General features: G+C 62.7%; 1 protein-coding gene across 3 annotated transcripts; it reads left to right on the plus strand.

Annotated features, from left to right (window-relative positions):
- The first annotated feature begins 109 nt into the window (after window positions 1–109).
- Window positions 110–15,518, plus strand: LOC308507022 (zinc finger TRAF-type-containing protein 1). 3 transcript variants are annotated; one of them, XM_081071246.1, is made up of 4 exons: window positions 510–731; window positions 10,228–10,466; window positions 11,121–11,332; window positions 12,886–13,599. In XM_081071246.1, the coding sequence occupies exons 1-4, from the start codon at window positions 639–641 to the stop codon at window positions 13,275–13,277; spliced, it is 936 nt and encodes a 311-aa protein (XP_080927372.1). In that variant the 5' UTR covers window positions 510–638; the 3' UTR covers window positions 13,278–13,599. The 3 variants fall into 3 exon arrangements, with proteins under 3 accessions (XP_080927371.1, XP_080927372.1, XP_080927370.1); XM_081071244.1 differs by lacking the exon at window positions 510–731 and adding an exon at window positions 2,543–3,055 and having other exon boundaries at window positions 12,886–15,518; XM_081071245.1 differs by lacking the exons at window positions 10,228–10,466; window positions 11,121–11,332; window positions 12,886–13,599 and adding exons at window positions 110–356; window positions 909–1,667 and having other exon boundaries at window positions 451–731.
- The last annotated feature ends 573 nt before the right edge of the window (window positions 15,519–16,091 follow it).

Consider the following 16,091-nt stretch of genomic DNA (forward strand, 5'->3'; position numbering starts at 1 on the left):
CTCCTCCCAGTCCCCGCCCTCCTCTCGGCCTCACCTCGCTCTCCTAGACCGCCCCCTTTGCCCAGGCCCCGCTCCTGGGCGCTCTAGCTTCCGCTCTTCTCGTTGGTTCGTGTCAGAACGACGGAAGCTGGGAGCGGAAAAAGGGCCGGCCGCGGGTGAGCGGGCCGTGCGGTAGCCAAGCTCCGGCCTCCTACTCGCCGCTCTTCTGGGGCCGCGCAGCTGACCGTCCCTGAGATCCTGTGCCGTCGCTCCCTCAGGGCCAGGTTCCGAAGACGACGCCTCCCTGAACACAGAGACCAGGCTGAGTGGGCCTACGCGCGCCCCACATCCCTTTCCCCCATGCTCGGCGCCCCCACGTGGGTTCCAAGGCCCTGAGGCTCACGTCCACCCAGCCCAGGCCCCCCATCGCTTTCTCTTTTCTCGGCCAAATTTTGTTTTTCTTCCCCACAGTTGAGTCCAGTGGCCTCAGAGCTCCGGAAAGTTTCGGATGAGTCTACCCTAACATTTAGAAATGGGTCTCTGGAAACTGGGAGTCCTGGAGAACAGACCTTAGGGCTCCAGGTCAAGCTTCTGCGTTCTTTATTATTTTGCAAAGTTGAGGGGCCTTCTTGTCTCCTGAAACTACCACCTGAGGTGCCATGGCACCCAAGCTATGGGCTGAGTGGAGCATGGCCCTGTCCCACCTGGCACTGGGAATGGTGTCTCTGCATGCAGCCATGAAGACTGCCCAAGTGAGTACACAAGGGCTGGGCAGGGGCGTATCCCATCACCAAACCCCAAGGCCCTAGCTAGGTTGTGTGAGGTGAGTCTGGGGACCAGGCTTCCATGAGACCTCCTAGACCATATCCTGTTTAAAGGAAGGTCCTGGTCTCTTTTTCCCACATTTTCTCCCCTCCCTGTTTTGACAGGCAAGTCGAGGGGCTGCTGCTGGCTTCCTGCTCCAGGCCTTGGCTGCTGCCACTGTGCTGGCCCCAGGGCTGGGCACAGATGAAGACCGTCTTGCTGGAACCTGGGTGGCCACCGTCATTGGCCTGCCCCTTCTGGCCTTCGATTTCCACTGGGTGAATGGAGACCGCTCCTCTGCCAACCTGCTCCTGGGAGGAGGCATGGTGCTGGCAGTGGCTGGTGGCCACCTTGGCGCTGAGGGCCGTGCTGTGGCTGCTCAGGCTGTGGTGCTGGTGGTGGCAGTGACCATCCTCATCGTGGCTGTTTTCACGACCAACACTTATGGAATGTGGGGGGGCATGATGCTGGGTGCTGCAGGGCTCCTGAGCCGGTTGGAGGAGGACAGACTGCTGCTGCTGCCGAAGGAGGACATCTGTCGCTGGGTCCTGGCTGCAGGCAATTGGGCCTACCATCGGGCCTTGCACTCACAGCGCCTGCAGTGGGAGTGATTGTTGGAGATAGCAAGCAGAGCCTCTGCCCTGGCCACCACCTCCCCTTCCACAGGCCTTCTGGGGCCTCATTCCCAAGTGTGTTTGCTTCAGGATGACTGGTCAGGGGCAGAGTCTGGGCACTGCCCCTCCTCTTGCAGAGTGTGGAGACCTGCCTAGACCAGAATGAACGGGACAGGGTCCAGGCAGGTTTTGGGGCCTGATTCTGGGTAGGCCATGGTTGTGGATCCAGAAAGAGGCTTGGTCTCTAATAAATCTTAGGGATTCAGCGGGAATATGGAATGTGCCCATTCTTGAGAGGGACTGAGCTTCCTAAGGCTCCCAGGTCGGCCACTGGTTTCTTTGAACAAACGAAGGGGATGCCCCAGAAGCACCCTGGTACCTCACCTAGCCTGGCCTCCTGCTGGACCCGGTCCTGGGCCCTTACTCTCCTGGGACATGGTGGAGTTCTGAACACCCCTGCAGGGCTTGGCAGGTGGCCCTCTGGGGCAGTGACCTTCACAGGCTGCCAGCTGGGGTCAGGATAGGGGAAGGCTGTCCCACAGCTGTTCCCAGAAAGGGACATCCCCTCCCAAGTTTGACTCAACCTCCCTGTTTGCCCTCTGGCCTGTGCAAGGCAAGTCCTGATTTCTTAAGACCCTCAGTTTTCTCAGTGGATCCCTCTTCAGCTTCCTACCCCAGGATTAGGAAACGGGATTGGGTAGAGCATGGGTTAGATTCCGGGTCCGGAGTCCCTGCGCTTGCGTCCTGTGAAAGCACATCTGGTGCCGCACAGGAAGAGAAGGGTGGCCAGTGGGGTTTCTCGCTCCGGTGAGCCAGGCCAGAGCCCCGCACACGCAAGCTCGAGTGTTGGGGTCCAAAGGCACGGACACACCCCGACGTGAGGGTCCAGGGCTGCCCTCCAGCCCCGTTGGACCGGCCGAAAACACCGCGCTGGGTCCCGGCGCTCAAAGTGCACCCTCGGTGGGTCGCCCTGGGCCCCGCCCCCTGCCTACCCAGTTTCTGCAGGGGCGGGGCCTCATGCGCCCATTGGTTCTGGCCGCCGCGCCGTCTAGCTTCGAGCGGAGCTCCCATTGGTCCCGCCCGTGTCACGTGACTGGGAGAACCAGGGGGCGGTGGCGGGGGGCGCAGCGCAGCGAAAACAAAGATGGCGGCCGCGCCGGGGTCGGGGTCCGCGGCAGCTGCGGGGCGACGCGCGGGCCGAACCCACTGAAGCTGCGGCACAGGGAGCGGGGCTGCGGGGTCGCGGCGGCGGCGAGAGGTCTGCGGGAGCGCGCGGCGCCCTTAACCTCCAGCCGCGGGAGCGCGCCCGCACCCGCCCGTCGGGCCGGCTGGCCGGGATGTCCGGCGCAGAAGAGGCCGGCGGGGGCGGCCCGGCCTCAGGGCCCACCGGCGCCGTGCCGGCCGGGGCCGGGGCGGCCGCGGGCTCAGCGGCGGCGCTGGGCGAGGCGGCAGGGCCCGGGATCCCGGACGAGGCGGGCCTGGCCGGCGCCCGGCAGCTGCAGGAGGCGGCCGGCGACCCTGACGCGCCGCCCAAGAAGCGGCTCCGGGCGGCCGAGGCGGCCGAGGCGGCGGCGGGCAGCGGGAAGCTGGAGGAGCGGCTCTACTCGGTGCTGTGCTGCACCGTCTGCCTGGACCTGCCCAAGGCCTCCGTGTACCAGGTAGGGCCGCCGGCCCGACCCCGACGGCCCCCGGGCGCCGCGTCTCCGCTGAGGCCAGGCCCGAGCCCGAGCCCCGCGCTCAGGACCCCGGCGCCTGGTCGAAACGTCCCCGATCTCGCACCCCTGCTTCCTTGGTCTGACTGCCCTCATTTCGCGCTCCTAGTCTGTCTCCCACTTAGATGCGGCTTCTCTCTTCACGCCCCCGCGGCCCCCTCAGCACGCCCCTGCAGCCCAGCCTGTCACGCCGACCCCGCTCCCGCGCTCGCTCTTGTCATTGCCCAGCGGCCTGGGCCCCGGGGCCGCGGGCTCTCCTCTTGGCTCCAGAGCCCCTCCCCCAAGCCCGTGCTCAGGCTCCTCCGGACCCCTCCTCCGTCCTGGAAGGAGGGGTCCCCGTAGTCTTGTCCCTTCCTTTCCGGAAGGTCATGGAGAAGGAAAGGGGTGCCTGTCTTCCCTCCCCGGCCCCTGCCCCTCGCCCCCTCTGCGTGGAGCACCTGCATCAAGCCCCGAAGTCCGGTCCCTTCCCGATCCCCAGCCCGACCTTGTGCCGTCGGGACGCGCTGTGCCCCAGGCTCAGCTCCCGCCCCATCCTGCCTCACCCACCAGGCCTGCCTTTCTAGGCTGCGGGCTCCAGGTCTGCTCAGCCACCTCCCACCTGAGATCCAGCGTGCTGGCTGGTCTCAGCCCTTAACCAGGTCCACGCTGTTAGAGGGTACCCGGCCCAAGTGGGGCTGACTCACGCGCCACGTGGCGACAGGGACCGCTCTTTGGCTCCAGACTCCTGCCTTCTCTTTTGTCTGCCTATTTCAACTTCAACCCCCTACCTCTGTACCCAGTCTCCTCAGACTCCCTTCGAGGAATGAAGCAGGTTCCTTGTCACTTTTCTTTGCACTTAAAGGAGCTGGACATGGCTGATGGGGCCTTGTCCCCCCACTTCTACTCAAACTAGGGGCCATGGGTGAGAGGGCTGCTTTTTGTAGTAACCTGTGGGGGCTCATCTAGGTTGCCATTTCCCCAACCCCTGAATCTTCAGGTCCTTCTGCTGTGCTGTGAGGTTGCTTGGGAGGCCCCCAGTGTGCCTGGGTGATGGAGACAGGAAAGAAAAGGCATTATTAGTAGGGAAGGGAGTTCACTTCTTCGGGAAGAGGGCACTGGCTCTCAACTCAAACACCTGGGCTTTGGGACGGTCCTGGCCACAGGCCTTCTGCCCGGAGCCAGTTGGTGGAACACGTCTCACACCTCCTCAGCCTTAGGGATGCTTCTCAGGACGTGTTCCCTCTCTGGCCCCCTTTTCCTCGCTCAGGACCTGTGATCCTCCCAGGTGGGAGAACTCTTCCTTCTTTGGGGAACTTGAGTGAGAGCCCAGGAAGCCTAGCCAATGGTGAGCAGGCCCAGGGGAATTCAGGGGTCTCCTCATCCCCCTCCAGTGAGGGGGCCTGGCATGATGATAGGCCACATGGTGCTGGCTCCTGATCCACTCAGCACCAAGAGCTGCAGCTCTGCCTCTGGCCCGAGCTGCTGGTAACCGGTCTCTGAGCCTGGCTGGTTCAAACTGGCCTACACGGCACTGGGAGCTGAGCTCTGTCCTGGGCAGGCCAGAAGCAGGCAGCTGAGCAACTGTGATGGAGAGTGAAGGTGCTGGGGCAGCCCTGACATGGCCCTCCTGTGGCCCAGTGGGCTCTGCTCAGTATCTTCCGGGGGAATAAGCTGCAAAGCAGGGAGAGCCCCCTGACACTGAGCGGCAGGAATGGCCCTGGACTGCCGCCCCACCCCAGCTCTCCCCAGTGACCCCTGGGCCTTGGTCCAGAATGGTTCCTTTCCCATCTCGAGGCCCGGAGGAAGCTCCGGACATACGGTCAGTAGGAGGGCCGGATGTTCTCTGGAAGACTTGACTGAAGCCCTGGCGTGGGTCAGAACTCACTTTGGCTGCTGGAAGAGCTGCCATGGGGTGGGTGTCCAGCAGTGCCGAGCTGGGGCTGGGGACAGAGGGAGGCTTCTTGGTGGCTTGCTGCTGCATGCAGCATCCCGCTTCACCTCCACAGTGACCCTGCATGGGGACATTGAGGGCTGGCATTGGGACGGGCCATTGCCTGCCTGGTGGGCAGTAGGGCTGCATTTGCTCCCAGGAGGATAAGGCCACAGACAGTATGGCTTCCACATGCAGCCCGCAGATGGTGGGCACACAGCCTCTGTATGTCCCCGGTTGAGGCTGTTGCTGGGCATCCCCTGTGGGTGTGGACTCAGGTCCTCCACTTCGGCCGGCCTTCCTTGGTGAGCCATGTTGTCTGGCCATCTCTGGTGGGCTGGTCTCAGGCACGAGGGATGTTCTGCTGTCTGTTATTACAGGCAACACTGGCTGGACCCCATCAGGAGCGCGGGAGGCGGGCGGCAGCCACACCGTGCCTTGGAGGGCCGTGCAGATGGCGCCGCCAGCTCTGAGCTGAGGGGAAGAGCTGGTGGTCGTGCTGATCCTGGCATGCTGTGCCTGGCACTGGGGCTGCGGGCTACAACGCCATGGGCCCTGAGTTGGCTGGGTGCACGGTCACTGGCCACCAGACCCCACCTCCGTTTCACCAGGGAAGCCTTGCTGGTGGTGAGGGCTCACCTCGAGCGGGTGTGTGCCAATCGGTGGGCTTGTCTGTGCGGGAGTCGAAGTCCCTGGCACATCATGCCACATGCCTGGGTTGGGAAATTCACGCCAGTGTCAGACCACAGCACCCATGCAGATGGCTGTCATCACAGCCTGCGTTAGGCAAGGTCAGGGCCCAAGCAGTTACAGCAGATGCTGGCTTTGATGTTTGCTGTGTGGGTGTTAGGTGTGGCCGCGGTGACTGGCCTGGCAAGGTATGCAGCCGCCTCCTGGAGTGCCAGGCGGGCAGTCAGGTAGAGGCAGGAGGGCTGCAGGAGCCGCAGGGACCCTCAGGAGCGGGCAACCGGTAGTTCATGGCATCTGCTCAAGACACAAACCTGCAGTCACTGCAGTGTCACCCAGCTCCTCTGCTAAGACAGTGCTTTCCCTGGGGCAAATAGCCTCAGTGTACCTGGAGCACTGCAGCCGTGGCCTGGTCCTGCCTTCCCTTCCGCTGTCCCCTGCCCTTCACACGAAGCCCAGTGTGCCCTCCATCTGGTCCTAACCCTGCTGGCATCAGCTGAGGCCCTGGGCCGAGGACTGGCATGTGGAGGGAGGGGCCGCACAGCTCTGCCACTCCTGGTTCTCAGCCACTAAAGCTTCCTGTGACCCATCAGGGGGAAGGAGCCTCTGGGATGTGGTCCCAGCGGTCCTGACCCCCGGGCCTGCCGCTCCTGGCCTCAGCCCTGTGCTTCTTCCACCTGGCTGTCCTGTCCTGCTCGTCCTTGTAGCCCTGCTGAGGCAGCGCCCGTATGCTGTGGCGGTCCTCTTCCCGCTACAGGGTGATAGGCACTGGCCACTGTGCAGTGGGAAGGGTGCGTACTGCCTGTCTACCCCAGGACTCAGCTCAGCCTCTGGCCCAAGGGGACTGGTTACCTGATTGGTGGTCACATTGGTAAAAATCCAGGAAGGAGAGGTGGCTCCATGTCTGCCCAGGCTGCAGCCAGTGTGGACACAGGCCTCGGGGAGCCTCCAGTGCACCCTCCCTCTCAGCAACTGCTCGCTGGTGCAGTGACGTTTGAGGGCTAGTGGGTCCACCCTCCCCATGGCCTGGGATCCTATTCCCCAGCTCCCCGTCTGCTCTGGCTCATACTTTGAGGTGAGAAAGGCGGAAAGAGCTTTGAAAATACACCTGCTTTGCTGTCCCAAAGCAGGGCAAAGCGAGGGTTTCTGGACTTGGCTAGATGAGTCGTGTTTTGTGCCCTTTGTTTCTCACCTAAGTTACCTTGTGCTCCAGGCAGCGCTAAGGTTCTGAGGAAGCGCCTGGCTGCGGGATTGACAGGCTCCCACCCAAGTATTGGTTCTCAGGGTGGCGTAACATCAGGAGTCACTGGCCCAGGACTTCCAACCGAAACATCTGTGTACCTGGGATGCTGTGTGGTCCCTCCCAGGCTCCTTGGTTAAAGAGAAGGAGACCCTGGGTGGAGCGTGTGGGGTGAGGGGTCTTCCAGCTGTGCTTCTGAGGGAGGGCTGCTCACGTGGGCCTGGGTCGAGCCTTCTCTAGAGGAGGAGTATAGTAAGTATGGTTGAGCCCAGGATTTGAGGGGACCATGCACTCCAGGCTTGAAAGAGGGCCTAAGAGCTTATTGACCATGTGTGGTTCCCGGAAGTTGGGGATGGGGGGCGTTTTCTAAGACCTGCTTCTAGCTTAAGGCCCAGGGGTCAGGGTTCCTTCTCGTGAGCCCACACGGTCCATTCAGCTCCGCTTTAGCCCAGGGAGAAGCTGGCCCAGATGGAGGCCCCAGCCTGCACAACCCAGGTGGGTGCCCATGAGCTGCCTGTGGCCAGGCAGAGGGAGGGGCTGCTGAGAAATGTCCTGGGTTGTGGCCCCCCCCATCCCCACCACCAAGGTCTTCCTGGCAGGTGGTAGGAAGGTACCCTTCCCGAGTGCTGGAAGAGCTACTGCTTGGGGCGCCCAGGATCTAGGGGCATAGCTTTCCCTGACTGGTACTGTCTGTCAGGAGTGTGGTGGGTGGCCAGTGCTATGCAGTTCTCTGTGGCAGGTGCAGAGTCTGCGACCCTGTGGCCTGGCCTGTGTTTAGAATTGGGGTCTTGCTTGGGAGGCTTACGGAGGCCTGGATGGGGGGAGGGGCCTGGAGCATGGTGACTGCCCTGCTGTGGACAGACCCCCTGTGCTGGGTGGTGGCTGGGCCTGGGCCAGCCACCTCATGTCCAGCGGAGAGCATCCCTTGTGTAGCTGCTGAGGGCTAGCTACGTGTGGGTGTGGGCTTGCCTTTGGCTGGGCCAGCGGCACTCAGAACATCTGCTGTCTTACTGCGTTCTGACTCAGAGCTGAGCTATCAGGGTGAAGGGGCAGTGAGTGGCACTGTCACTCGAGTGAGCCTTATTGGGTCTGGAGGCTCCGGGAAGAAGGGGTGGGGGCTGGCCTAGATGGGTTCCTATAGCCCTCTTCCCCCCAAGATCTAAGGAGAGGCCTAATGGGAAGGTTATGCAGGTCAGATCTATGGGTTTTCAGGGCAGTGCTGGGAGGTAAGGAGTCATACACTTGGCAGCCTCGGGGGTCCCTCAGGCCCCAGGTCAGGAGGCCCCAGGACTCCACCCTGGTTAGGCCACCAAGAGACAGAGAGAGACCATGTGGGTGGGGCCCAGGAGAGTGCTGTCCATTCTACTCAGGTGGTGGCCCTGCCCGGACAGCCTCTCACCAGGAGACAGCTAGAACTGGCCACACAGTGGTGGGGGGCCTCGGCATTGCTGTCATGCCAGGCCTCACCAAGCGCGGTGCCGTGGGACTTGGCCTGCAACTCCTCCCATTGAGAGGTGGTCTGGTTGGATTATGCTGCTCCTTGCCCCCCTCTTTCTGGAAGCTATAACAACCCTCCTGAGGCCACAGCTGTCAGCTCAGGCCCTTGGGGGGTGAGGGCTATGAAAAGAGGTGTGACCTGGGCCCTGGGTCTGCACCTCCCATGAGCCCCCACGCCCATCTCCCCAACTCACCGCTTCTCCGGTTCCTCCACTGACGCCTGGGGATTTGGTCAGAACACCCTGCTTTTCCACCCTGCTCCTCCTGTGGGCAGATCTCAGCTCACCCTGACCACTTCTGGACCAGCGTGTGTCCAGAGCTGGTGCTGGCCGGCCCCTGCCAGACCCTGTTCCTCCAGGCCTGAGCCCAGCCAGCTCCCCTCCCTCATTCTACACATCTTAAGTTTTGACCTGACCTGGGACGTGAGGCGTGAGTGCACATAATCTGTGGTGCACGTGTGGACATGGATGCTGTGAATGAGGCCTTTGTCCCCAGCCCGCATCCCACTGTCAGTGCTCAGCACTGGGTCTCGTCACACTAGACCCCTGGCCTGGCCCATGTGCGAAGAGCTCACTCAGCCTCCCACACCACCTGTGGCCCGGTGGCTTCCCGGAGGCGTGCCACGACCGGTGCACCCAGGCCAACTGCTGCCTGCCCATTCTCCCTTAGCCGGCTGTGGGAGAGTCTCCAAATGGACATCCAGCTAGGCCTTGGCAGTCCCCACACTTCCCTCAGCATTCCCAGGGCTCTGAGACCACTGCACTTGTCCCGGGGCTGGGCCGGAGGGGGGCTGCTTGTCCCACGAGGACACTCAGCTCGCTTTGTTCTTGTACACCTTGGCTCCTGTGTGGGTCTCTCCTCCCCCACACAGCCTCTGGGGGGACCGGGCCCACAGTCCACTGGGTGCCCCTCTCGACAGCACTGAGTGGGTGCTCAGCAGGTGTGTGTGGAACCAGTGAGAGACCCAACATGGGAGCTGAGCTGGCAGCCAGCAGCAGGAGGGGCAGGTTGCTGACAGTAGCCTATAGGCCTCAGAACTTCAGGTTCAGAAAGGGAGGGGGCCTGGCTCTTACTGACCCAACTCAGTGACGCCTCCCACCTGCTGCCCACATGACCCTTCCCCCAGGCATGCACAGCCCACGTGCCTTTGTCCCAGGCCAGCTCGGCCTCCCTACCTGCCACAGTTCTGTGCCATCAGGTGTGGGGAAGGCCCCTGCGGATAACCACTATCACTGGGTGAGTGGCACCTGCCTTCTCATTTTGTGCTGGTCAGGGATGTCCAGAGGGGAGGGACCAGGCTGGGGGTCAATCTGAGCCAGGTCCCCAGCCCCCAGCATGAATGCCTCTTCTGAAGGCCAGGGACAGGGCACACTTGCTTCGGCACTGGGAGCAGCGTCTGCTGTGCCCCAGCAGCTGCTGGCTACGTGCCACTGCTGCGCTCGGCCACCCGGAAGTCAGAGCCTGTAGGGGACTGAGGATAGTCCCTGACCCCAGGGATGGGAAAAAGCCAGGCTCCAAGCCACAGTGAAGAACCATAACTTGCGATCCAATGAGGGCCACCCAGAGACACCCACCTCTCCTCAGGAGCACGGCTAGCTGTCAGCTGTGCCACAGGCAGAGGCCTGCCCATCCCTCCTGAGCAGCGGCCTGTGTGTGCTGAGCGCCAGCACGCCTGCGCCTCTCGCCCTCAGGACGCCTGGCCCTGCCCTGGCTGGAGCTGGCGGGCGGTGCGGGCGTGCGCGTCCCGCAGGTCTGTGAGCTCCGTCTCCCTCTGCTTCTTCGCAGTGCACTAACGGTCACTTGATGTGCGCTGGCTGTTTTATCCACCTACTAGCAGATGCCCGGCTGAAGGAGGAGCAGGCCACGTGCCCCAATTGTCGCTGTGAGATCAGCAAGAGCCTCTGCTGCCGCAACCTGGCTGTGGAGAAGGCCGTGAGCGAGCTGCCCTCCGAGTGCGGCTTCTGCCTGCGCCAGTTTCCCCGCTCCCTGCTGGAGAGGCACCAGAAAGAGGAGTGTCAAGACAGGTGATCGTTGGGGCCGGGGGCCACCTGCTGCGGGCAAGGCCTCGGCATGCAGGACCCTGGCTGGGCCTGATTGCCGGGCCTCGGTCCTGCACCCGCAGCCCATCGACGCCTTGCTGGCCTGGGCCAGTGTGGAGCTGCTCAGGGTCCAGGAGCTGCAGTGCGGTGGGCGTGGGGCCCCACACAGGGTGGGGGCTTGGATCTGCACCCAGTGGCTGTCGGCACGTCACCCTGGCTCTGTGGCTGTGTGTGGGCCTCTTAGAGGCTGTCCTTGGCATCCCTGGGCAGCTCCACTCCTAGCTCTGGACTCGGTGTGACGCTGCATTGGCTTCCTGCCCAATCCCCGCTGCTTGACACTGCCACCTGCAGGGGATGGCAGGCCACCATGGGGGGCAGGGCGGGGCATTAGGCCGTGCAGGACCAGGTGGGGATTGGTAGCTGCTACTGTCCAGCAGGAGACAGCGCACAGCAGTGGTGTAGGTGGCTGGTGTGTCCACAGCTTGCACGGCGCCTTCTCTCCGCCCCTCACACACACACTGGCTTCTTCCTGGGGCCGGCACGTGCTGAGTGTGCCCCTTGGGGAGTGGCTCGTGCATGACCAGGGCTGAGCGGAGGCCCACAGGGTACACAGTGTGACTGCGGTGCTGTCCTCCCCAGGGTGACCCAGTGCAAGTACAAACGCATCGGCTGCCCGTGGCACGGCCCCTTCCACGAGCTGACAGTGCACGAAGCCGCATGCGCCCACCCAACCAAGACGGGCAACGAGCTGATGGAGATCCTGGGCGAGATGGACCAGAGCCTCCGCAAGGAGATGCAGCTGTACAGCAGCATCTTCAGCCTGCTCAGCTTTGAGAAGATTGGCTACACAGGTGAGCTGCCTCGCCGCCGCTGCACAGCACGCAGGCTCGGGGCTGGCGGCGGGGAGTCTGCAGAGTGGCCGTCTCTGGGCAGTGCACACAGGCTGTGCCAGATGGCTGGGCTCTGGACAAGCTCCTGGTGAATGGAGGGGCATCTTGGGGGAGCAGATGGACCAGAGGCTGCGCTGTGCGGGGGCCGGGGCAGGACCCTGAGGACACCTGCATGGCTCTCCCAGAGGCCCCTCCCACCCGTCCTCCCCACCCCAGCCCTGCCACCTCAGCAAGGTGGGGCTGCGCGGCCTTGGGACATTCCAGGGTCTAATCAGAAAGTGCGTGTGTCTTGGGGGGCCGGGAGCTGGGGGCCTGCCCTGCAGAGCCAGGGCAAGAAGAGCACTCGTCACGTTGGGTCCTGCCTATAGGCAGTCACTGCAGTGGCCACAGGCCTTGTGAGGCCAGCCAGAAGAGGCTCAGGGCCAGGGCTCCAGAACAAACTGAGTATGTGCGGCTCAAAAGGCAGAGCTGGGAGTGGACGCCCAGGGACAGGCAGGCTGGACCACACTCAGGCCCACTGGATCTCATGGGCTCTCCTGGCCACTGCCGCTGCCTTTGGACACGCTGGGGACCAGGAGCCAGGCCAGAGCCTGGTCCAGACGCGAACATCAAGAAGTACCTGCTGATACTGGGGCCGCTCAGGGACACTCTGGCCCTCTGCTACCCACCCACGCCAGGTGGCCGGCCCAGAGCATCCATGGCAGGCCCTGGCAGCCAGTCACAGCACGCTGCCTGGACGGGACCTGGCTCGGTGTGGGCCTGCACAGGCCCGAGAGGCTGAGGGCCCAGGGCCTCCGCCACAAGGCCACGGCCCCTGGTTAGTCGCAGCCTGCGTCTGCCTTGTGGGTGCTGTGGCACAGACAGGCCAGGCCAGGCCTCACCAGCCAGGGTCTGGGCTGGCCAAGGCGTCGTGACTTGGGCGGTGTCGGGGCAGGGAGCCCCATCCGTGCAGGAAGGACTGGCTGCCTCCGTGGAGGGACAAGCAAGCCATGTGCACGGGCTGTGCTGAGAGGACTGTGTGATGGCAGTCACCCACTGACTGACGATGGCCCTGCAGGCCATGGGCAAAGCCCAGCAGGGGGCCACACGCCACGCTGTGACTCTGGCCGGCACACGCACCAGCCTGCCGCCGGCTTTCTGGCAGCTCTGTATGGGAACCAATAAAGTGTACTTGTTCTCAGAACTGCATCCTGTCTGTGTGTCTGCTTACCCATGCCCCTGGGGAGGACCTGGGCGAGGGCCAGGGGAGGCCAGCGGGGGCCGCAGCCTCAGGACACCCCGCAGCTGATGCTGTCACCGCTGTATGTAGCCACCTCCCCAAAGCTTGTGTGCGCCGCCTCCACTTGCCGTAGTTGCATTCGGTCTGCCTTGTGCCGAGTAGGGCGCCCCGTCCTGGTAAGTGGCCTTCCTCCCCGGCCGAGCCTGCGTCCTCTGCTGGCTGGCTGGTCGGAAGGCGCCACCACGGGCCCGGCCCACACTGACTGCCGGCTCTTCCGGCCTGTCTGTCTCCACAGAGGTCCAGTTCCGGCCGTACCGCACGGACGACTTCATCACACGCCTGTACTACGAGACGCCACGGTTCACGGTGCTGAGCCAGACGTGGGTCCTGAAGGCGCGCGTGAATGACTCGGAGCGCAACCCCAACCTGTCCTGCAAGCGCACCCTCTCCTTCCAGCTGCTTCTCAAGAGCAAGGTTACGGCGCCGCTGGAGTGCTCCTTCCTGCTGCTCAAGGGCCCCTACGACGACGTGAAGATCAGCCCCGTCATCTACCACTTCGTCTTCACCAACGACAGCAACGAGACGGACTATGTGCCGCTGCCCATCGCCGACTCCGTGGAGTGCAACAAGCTGCTGGCTGCCAAGAACATCAACCTGCGGCTCTTCCTGTTCCAGATACAGAAGTAGGAGGGCACCGCGCCTACGCCGCCCGGCGCCTCGGGGAGCCTGCAAACCCTGGGAAAGTGCATGTGTGTGCGAAGGTGTGAGCGCTCAGCGCCTTGCCCTCCGCCCGCCCCCTGCCCCGGGCACCGGAGGCCGGGCTACCACAGCCCAGGGACACGCGAGGCTCAGCGCAGTGGACCTGCCCGGCCCCCGTCATTCGTCACTCGGTGGGGCTGCGCCGTCTGCCCAGGGCCACACGCGGCTCCTGGGCCGGGCTTGGGGAGGGGGGGGGCACTGGCTTCAGACGGCATATTTGATTGCAATTAAAAAGGCACCCTTGTTTCCTACTTTCTGTTTTGTTCGAGGGTAAGGTGTGGCTGTGATTGAGCTGTGGTTTGGCCTGGGGTCGGAGCCCACCCATCCCTGTTACTGCCCCTCTGTGTGTTGCCCAGGAGACCTCCGAGATGCCGCCCCTCTGGGGATTGGGCAGGGCTGGGTCTTGCAGCAGCTTCAGCATCGCCACCCCTGCCCCAGCTGCTCCCCAGCGCAGGACTTGGCCACTGGGCTCAGCAGACTTTTCGGAATGCAGGGTGAAATTCTGTATTTTCAGGGGAAACAAAAATGAAGCTCTTTACAGTCTCCTCTGTAAATTATGCAAGTTCAGTTAGAATCTATTTTCTGTATTCAGCCTCAAGTGCACAGAGTCCCTAAGCTGGGAGGCAAACTGGGGGCCACTGTGGTGAGCGAGACTGCCTGACTGGTGAAGGTCCGAGTGGGCCAGCCGCCCCCATGCTTCTCTCAGGGATAGGCTGCTGGCCTCGTGTCCGTGTGTACCCTGTGGAGGTCAGCGCCTGGGTAGCGAGCATGCTCACTCTCCTGAGAGTCAGTCTCTTCTCAGCCTTGACTACTGCTCCCGCGCCCCCAGCACCGGGGCTACAATGAGCCTGCCCAGTGTATGGGTCCAGGGGAGCAGGAGCCTGGAGCACCCCTGGACCCTCGGACCTACTGGAGAGCTTGCCCCTCTTTGCTGAGGAGACATGGCTCCTCTGTGATAGCTTTTCTTTGCTTCAGTACCAAAGAACCGTTTTGCCCCTGGCCAGGCCCTTTCCAAGCCTCAGAGCAGCCCCTGCCGCCCGGCCCCATTGCCCAGGCCAAGCAGGGCTCAGCAGGCAGTATAGCCCTGGCAGCCAGAGTGCAGCCAGAGGCCTGGCCTGCCTCTGGGGGGTCTCCCCTGTCCTGGCCCTCGAGTTGGGGGCTGAGACAGTGGAGTCGGCTCTCCTACCAGGGCGGTTCCCTAAGTTATTCAGAAGCTTATTTGGCTTCCTGTTCCAAACCCAGGAGATGGGGCTCCGGAGGGTCCCTTCCTGCAAGGCTGATGGCCTGGCCACCGAGGGGACCAGGAGATGCACTGTGCTTGGTGTTCTGCCCTCTACAAAGGAAGACCCCCCCAACCCAGCCCCCCACAGCAATCTCAACTTGGGCATACCCAGCCCCACTGCCCTCAGGCTGCCCCCCACCGGGCGGGCACAGAGGATGACATTCAGGTAGTTGCAGGTCAGGTCTGCGTGGAAAGAGCACCGTGTCATTGCATCTCTGGGGAGTTCCTGGTTTCCAAATGACGTTGTTGTGAGTGGAGCCCAGGCAGGGGCGGGGTAGCCCGGCCAGCTTGTGTTTGGGTGCATCTGTGAGAGACTGAGTCAACAGACAGCAGCCCCTGCTGGCTCTGCTCGCGTGGGGCAGGGTGGGAGAGGTCAGATTTCTGTGTGTGGCTGCAGCCCTGCGTGTAAGGGTGGCGGACAGGCGGGGATGGGTTCTGTGGCACCTGTGTCCTCCTTGTGCCGGGGTTACACAGCCCACAGCGTCCTGCAGCTGAGGGGGGGTGTCGGGTGCCCAAGAAGACTGACATCCCAGTGTCACTGTCGCAGCACAACCCCCACCCTGTGACTGTCACAGCCTGGGGCCACCGGGCACCCTGGGAATTTGTAATGTTTCAGCCACAGCCGGGGCCTGGCACCACAAACCTCGCGGGCATCTCACTGGGGCCCACTGATTTATGGGGGATGTTATCCATGTTGATAAAGAGACACCAGTGGTCTATCTCCAGGACCCCTGCCATATTGGCATCCTGACCTGCAGCTGGGGGGAATGCAACCTCTGCAGATGTGGGAGGAGGCATGAGGGCACAGACCAAGCCGGCTCCTCCTCTGTCCCCTTCTCATCCCTGTGAGCACTACATCCTCAGTTCACTCAAAGTGACACATTTACAAAAATAATAAAAATAACTTTTTAAAGAGTGGAGCGAGAGGTGTTTTTCCCGCTGTTGGAAATGACTTACATGTCACTTTTGTGGTGTGCGTTTTCTTTGGATATGTTCTGTATGTAACTATAGTTTTAAAAAAATTCCAAACTGTGTTTTGTCTGTTTCCTCATGGATGGGCTTCCCTGTCCAGCCCCTGCTCAGCACCACCTCATCTACACATCCCTGTCTGATCAGTGGGGAAACTGAGGCATAAAGAAGTTGGGTCTTCTCTGAATGGGAGTCAGCCCCCAGGACTGAGAAGTGCTGCAGGGGGAGCTGGTCACATCTTTCCAGCAGCTCTGGGGAGGCACCCTCTGCCCTTCGCCTATTCAGCTGAGCCAGCCAGTTTCCTTCCGTGGCCTTGCTCCCACCTCCACTTTCACCAGCCTGCCCTCCACACCTTGGACCCTACTGGGGGTCCCACAGAGTTTCACACTCTTGAGTAGAAGAGGAGGGCCATGAATGAGATCTAACTTTCCACTTCCTGCAGCTCCTCAGGCTTTGCCTTGACCCCGCCCTGTGGGCTGGGCAGGCAGTGG

The sequence above is a fragment of the Rhinolophus hipposideros genome (assembly GCF_964194185.1).
Source record: "Rhinolophus hipposideros genome assembly, chromosome: 13".
Taxonomy (NCBI): Eukaryota; Metazoa; Chordata; class Mammalia; order Chiroptera; family Rhinolophidae; genus Rhinolophus; species Rhinolophus hipposideros.

Excerpts from the sequence above, each read along its gene's own strand:
- LOC308507022 (XM_081071244.1), top strand. The coding sequence starts at position 2,735 with ATGTCCGGCGCAGAAGAGGCCGGCGGGGGCGGCCCGGCCTCAGGGCCC. Across the intron at positions 10,467-11,120 it reads AAAGAGGAGTGTCAAGACAG|GGTGACCCAGTGCAAGTACA; the intron begins GTGATCGTTGGG and ends TGTCCTCCCCAG. Across the intron at positions 11,333-12,885 it reads TGAGAAGATTGGCTACACAG|AGGTCCAGTTCCGGCCGTAC; the intron begins GTGAGCTGCCTC and ends CTGTCTCCACAG.